The sequence below is a fragment of the Solanum pennellii genome, chromosome 10 (genome assembly GCF_001406875.1).
Source record: "Solanum pennellii chromosome 10, SPENNV200".
In the NCBI taxonomy this organism is placed as follows: domain Eukaryota; kingdom Viridiplantae; phylum Streptophyta; class Magnoliopsida; order Solanales; family Solanaceae; genus Solanum; species Solanum pennellii.
This window is the reverse complement of record NC_028646.1, coordinates 75,773,007-75,779,345: the sequence shown is the minus strand read 5'-3', so window position 1 is coordinate 75,779,345 and position 6,339 is coordinate 75,773,007. Positions and strand designations below refer to the sequence as shown.

Genomic DNA, 6,339 nt, shown 5'->3' with positions numbered 1-6,339 from the left:
AAAAAGATAGAGATGAAATTTAATTTTAAAGATACATGAATCTACTTTAATTTCTTGATAATTACTCATTTTTATTTTTATTTACATTTGTGTTAGAAATTTGAAAGATCAAGATTATGAAATGAGAATAAGAAGATTTATATATATATATATATATATATAAGTTTTAATTTATTAGAGGGGAAAAATTAATTCAACTTTTAAATTTTGAGCTTCCTGCTTATAATAATATATGATATGATATTATCACTCCACTTGGTAAGTGATTCATTAGCAATTTGTACAGCCCTTAGAAGTTGGTTTAAATTTGGAAAAACTACCCAAGACAAATATCCCCACCACATTTACTAATTATCCCTATAGTTTGAAATAATTTCATATTTATTATCTTACTAACCAATAATAATTTCAAATGACTTTTCAAATTAGATACACCTAGATATATTTTTGTTACTAAATATACTAAAATAATGGAGAGAAACGAGCAAGATAGGAGGTATGCGAGCGAAATCCTCGATACATGTGAATCACACACACTATATATATATGAGATACTAAATACAAGGAGACAGACAAGTGAATTAATCAAATACATGTGAATCCACTTGGATAAGCACTTGGATAAAATGCATATAAAACAAATTACACCTAATTTTGACCTCATGTATCCGAAATACCTTATACATGCATCACAAGTCCAAAATCCGATAAGATTCATAACATTACAAACAAAATCTAAGTAAGTAGCTCCTAAACTAATAAAATTTTTCTTTTAAATTACCCTTTCTAATTTTCATTATGATACTTTAACTTGGGTCAATGTCTATTGAATACTCCAACATCATTTGGAATGTCTAAGAAACACCCCATTCTAACGTGACACAAAAAGTAATTCCGTTGTTGTTTAGTGCGTGAATCACTTGTACAACCATGAAAGAATCACTTGCTTCAAGATAGTGAAAGGTAGAAGCGTATTATTAATGAAGTGAATAGTTAATTAACTCAATATGATAAATTTCATCCTTGTTATCATTTACAATATACAACAATAAGAACATACTTTTTTTTGAAGTACGAAGATAATGTAAAGATGACAGGATCAATCAAATTCTTCTGAGAGTAGTTTTCCTCTGCAATATAGGCATTTTGATATTTGTGCCACGTCCCTAATCCTATTCAAACTCATTGCATCATCACACTTTGGTATGGAAGTTGATTCCTGTAGAAAATTGCTGTTGACATGAAAGTGACCAGAAATAGTTTCTTTTAATGATCGTGTTGTCGGGACCAACTTGGCATACACGAGGTACTTGCTACTTCCCACCAGAAATAGTTGATCCAAAGCTTAAAATAATCTCCAACTATCATCTCCATTAAGGACTCTTAACAACATAAAAATTATAACAGGTGAGGACAACACAGAAAGTAAAGAAAGCGTTCATGCACACTTATGTAGGAGGCAACTAATTGATATGTACAAATTGACTCAAATGGGTGAGAAAGGAAAGGAAAGAAGTAAGCTAAGCAAAGGGAAGATTGAATAAAATGATATTTACAAAATAGAAGAAACAAAGAATGAAGATATTTACATCTATTTTTACCTTTGTATGGAATTTTTCTCCAAAGCTTCCGTTCAATATGTTGATTTTTCTTGACTTTCCGCCACTCTGTGCTGATGCAGCTCAATAAATAAGCAGCATGCAACCTCCGTGAGCCGGATCAGCTCTTCAGGAGAGGTTGACAGCAACTAATCAAAGATGTCAACATCAACCTCAGTGAGCTGATCACTGTATTAAGAGATGTAGACTGGGACCAGAAGAGATGTCAACAATCCATCCGCCACTGACCATCTCAAAGGAACACACCCAAGTCCTAAAAATCTTGTTTCTCAATCTGAGAATTTGTGACAAAGCGATGAAGTTGTTATGTTGGTGGGGAAATCTCATCAGCGTAGATAGAAACACAGGCATCTGCTGCACCAGCAGCAAGCAGCACTTGATAGGGATGGAAGGTAAGGCATCTTACAGATCCAATCGTCTGAGCCATGAAGGTGGACAAATACCTAATGCTGCCTAACTGCTTACCCTCCAGGTTGAACACTTTGATAAGTTGCTTTAATGAACTACTTGCTATAAGGGGTGCATGACGATGTACCGCCAGAGATGTAAGTGATCCCCTGTGAGCATCAATAGTCAGGTAAGCCGCCTTGAGATTTCTCATATCGAGGAACTGAATATCACCAGCCTGAGATGCACTGACAACCTGAGAAGAAACAATTGAAACAGTTCATGAATTCTCATTTTGCTTTGACAATATTGGAGAATATTTTACCTGCAGAAAAAATTGTTAGTAGAAATAATTATTGGAACAACTAACATAAAAGAGAGTGACGGTGAGTATATACTCTTTTTTTTTCTTTTCAAAATACAGTCTTCTGAGAAACCAGTAACTGACAAGTTGACACTTGACAGGACAGATATAAACAGGGCAATAGTAGTCACCTTTGCTGGTTGAAGTCCAGGTTGAAAGCCAACCCCAACAACTCTTTCCACTTTGGGATGAGGTCGGGTTGAACAAACAAGCCTAAACAAACACATATTAAACAGTCAAAAAATCACTGAATGATGGATGTAATTTATGCACCAAAAAATGTATGCATGTGTACGTAATGCCTAATGTGTGTGTATTTATCTAAAATGTCTCTAATTGGCCAATGCTTACTTCTTTGTCTCAGAGGTGAACAGACTGCATAATCAAATTGCCACTTGGGACACAAAGTTTGAGAGTGGTACGAGAACTGCTTCGCTGCATCCCTTCTCACCAGTTGTGATTGCTGCAGATGAGAGTGAATGGATCAGGTAGAGGAATATTGGCCTGAATGAAGACATTGTTTTCATCGTTCCTTTTTCACGATCTTCTCTCGTAGTACTGCGGGAAGGGTCGGTTAGTTCAAGTTCTAGGTTAGTCGTTGGAGCTATGTGTAATCTGTCATTTCAACCAACAAATGCTGCTTTGCTGGTAAGCAATCATTCTCAAGTGGAAAGACTAGATGCAGGTCAATGACATTTAATTTAACACAAATAACGATGATTACTTTTGGTGCATGCACTTAGGAAAACAGTAAGTTGTATAAACTAAAATGGAAATATCACACTGCTTTGCATTCATTGACTAAGAAACAAAAGCAAAAATAAGCAAGAACACCTGATCCAACACCATACAAGAGTGAGGTCAAACAAAGACTTCAATATAAGTAGCATCTACGTCTTGAAGCTCTAAGAAGATATGGCGATTATTTAGAAAGCAGGCATAGTTCCAGGACATGTACATTGACCTGCATCTAGTCTTTCCACACAAAAGCACAAGTAGCAAAGATGAACAAAAGCTACTCAGAGAGAGAAACAAAAGTTTTCAGCAGGCCCACATTTTTACCGAATTGATAGTTCAAAAAGCTACCAAATTCAGCATGTGGCATGGCAATTTGAGGTGGGACCTACACTTTCAGCAAACACATCAAGCATGTACAAGTTATAAATATATAAGTACAATATCTTGATTAGACTTTGAAATTCTGAAAATGTTCTCCTAAGCAGGACGACCCTAAGCTACTCCCGCTCCCGCTTCTATATTCCTAGTAATATTCACAATGATGTTACCACTCCCCCTCAAGTTGGTGCAAGAAAATTATATGTACCAAGCTCACAAACGTGTTCACCAAGTCCCTAGCCTAGAACAAGTTATATATGCAACAAGCTTGACACATAATTTGTATTCACCACTTAAGGGGGAGTGCTAAAATATTCACAAGGATTCTACGACTCCCCATCAAGCTAGTGAATATAAATTATATGTCTGCAAATTGATCATTTGACCGCATGAACCTTGTGACTGTCTTTTAAGAGTACCTTTTATCTGAAAAAATGGCAATCAATCTCTAAACTCCAGTTGGCCAGCGCGTGAACAGATCCTGTTAGAATCTGGGATGCTCTGGTCGGCGCATGAAGCGGCAGACAGTAGCGGAGCTGGTTGAGGATTGTTCACGTTAGTGTTCCAGTTCTCATAGCGGGTAACGGTTTGATCACAACATCTACGAAAACAAAATTATCTTTGGACCAGTGTTATCAAAGGCGCGCTTTAAGAGCGCTTAAGCCCTAAAGCGAGGCTCAAAATGTGTTGAGCGCTTCACCTCGCTTTATGTGCGCTTTAGTGTTGTCGTCAAGGTTCTAAGGCAGGTATTTCCTTGCCACTGAGCCTCTTATGAAGAATTTGAAGCTAAATAATTGATATTTCACTCTATCATAATTTTTTTTCAATTTCGTTGGTCATATATTTGTCATTCATGTTTATAGTTATTAGTCTTGGACTAAACATATATATTTTATTCTTTTCTCCCTTTGCGCCTTTTTTCGTTAAAGCCCACGCTTTATTTGCGCTTTGCGCTTAAAGCCTCCTAGACCTTAGAGCTTTTCGCCTTTGATAACACTGCTTCGGACAACCGTAAGAGGTTGTCTGAAAATCTTATTTCTATATGTTGCTGGTCGTAACTAGGCTTTAATACCTAGTGAAGTTGAAGAAAAAATAAGAGGAACTCAGCACGATTATTTCATCAAGCTATTGGGGTTTGAATACTTCTGTTTACATGTCCTAAAAAGAAAAGAAAATCAGTACAAACCAATACCTAATTATAATAGAAATAAATTAAGTTACCTACTATATTCATTTGTTCTAGAATAATCACAAGGATTCTAAGAAACATAAATTTAATAGAATATCATCTGTTCCTTTACGGGTCTTCAATCCAAGGGAATGGGTAGAACGACAAGGATGTTGCACATCGTATTGGAGTGGGGCGGATGAAATAAAGGCGCACATCTTGTGTCCTAAGTGAATATGTCATCTAGACTTAAAGGTAGTTTTATAGAGTGATTGTTAGACCGACTATGTTGTACAAGATGGAGTATGGCCAGTCAAGAACTCCCATTTTCAGAATATGAAGTTAGAGGAAATGAGGATTCTTAGATGGATGTGCGGGCATACTAGAAGAGACAGGATTAGGAACGAACATATGTGAGGCAAGGCTGAAGTAGCCTTCGTGTGTAGACAAGATGCGGAGGTTGGTAGTGATAGGTTTGAAGAGAGATAGAGGTAAACTGAGAAAGAATTGGGGAAACATGATCAGACAAGATATGACCATCTCTAGTTTACCGAAGAAATGATCCTAGATAGAGGGCATGGAGGTCAAAGATTAGGGCAAACGGCAAGTAGGTTGTAGAGCATTTTCTCTCTTCATAGTGGTCATGGAAGGTTCTAGTCTTGGTGCATCTATTTGTTCCCTTGTCATACTATTACTATTATGCTAGCATTATCTTATGCTTCAGTTATATCACTACTATTATTTCCTTTATTTGGTTATCTTCAATACTTTTACTATTGGTACTTCCGTTCCTTCAATATTTTCATCATAGCTTTTTACTCTTATGTTTATTTCAGATTTTTTCTGAAAAATGTTTTTCTTAAGTCAAGGGTCTATTGAAAACAACTCTCTACCATATAAAGGTAGGGGAGGTCTGCATACACCCCCACCCTCTCTGGACCTCACTCGTGGGAACATACTAGGTATTGTTGTATCATTAGTTCCTTTATCATGAAAAAGAAGCTCAATATATCAGATCTAATGGCCAAGAAGTTGACCATGTAAAAGAAACTCAATAACTCAAACCTAATGGCCACAGAGTCAAGAAGTTGTTCTGAGGTGACGCAACATAAGGGGTGAGAAGACTAAGAAACAAAAGCAAAAATAAGCAAGACACCTGATCCAACACCATACAAGAGTGAGGTCAAACAAAGACTTCAATATAAGTAGCATCTACGTCTTGAAGCTCTAAGAAGATATGGCGATTATTAAGAAAGCAGGCATAGTTCCAGGACATGTACATTGACCTGCATCTAGTCTTTCCACTTGAGAATGATTGCTTACCAGCAAAGCAGCATTTGTTGGTTGAAATGACAGATTACACATAGCTCCAACGACTAACCTAGAACTTGAACTAACCGACCCTTCCCGCAGTACTACGAGAGAAGATCGTGAAAAAGGAACGATGAAAACAATGTTTTCATTCAGGCCAATATTCCTCTACCTGATCCATTCACTCTCATCTGCAGCAATCACAACTGGTGAGAAGGGATGCAGCAAAGCAGTTCTCGTACCACTCTCAAACTCTGTGTCCCAAGTGGCAATTTGATTGTGCAGTCTGTTCACCGCTGAGACAAAGAAGTAAGCATTGGCCAATCAGAGACATTTTAGATAAATGATGACACACCCATGAAAGATGGTAGTGT

The 6,339-nt window shown here is 36.9% G+C and overlaps 1 protein-coding gene across 3 annotated transcripts; it reads right to left on the bottom strand.

Moving 5' to 3' along the window:
- Positions 1–954: 954 nt before the first annotated feature.
- LOC107002516 (regulatory-associated protein of TOR 1-like) lies at positions 955–6,255 on the bottom strand. Of its 3 annotated transcripts, XR_003574826.1 has the most exons (5): positions 5,811–6,255; positions 2,722–3,204; positions 2,502–2,583; positions 1,602–2,262; positions 955–1,382 (listed from the first exon to the last, which is right to left on the bottom strand). XR_003574826.1 is itself a non-coding variant. In XM_027912381.1 (3 exons), exons 1-2 carry the CDS (start codon positions 2,595–2,597, stop codon positions 1,924–1,926), a joined length of 435 nt encoding a protein of 144 aa, XP_027768182.1. In that variant the 5' UTR covers positions 2,598–2,715; the 3' UTR covers positions 975–1,382; positions 1,602–1,923. The 3 variants fall into 3 exon arrangements, 1 of the variants encoding a protein (XP_027768182.1); XR_003574825.1 differs by having other exon boundaries at positions 975–1,382; positions 2,722–6,255; XM_027912381.1 differs by lacking the exons at positions 2,722–3,204; positions 5,811–6,255 and having other exon boundaries at positions 975–1,382; positions 2,502–2,715.
- Positions 6,256–6,339: the final 84 nt, after the last annotated feature.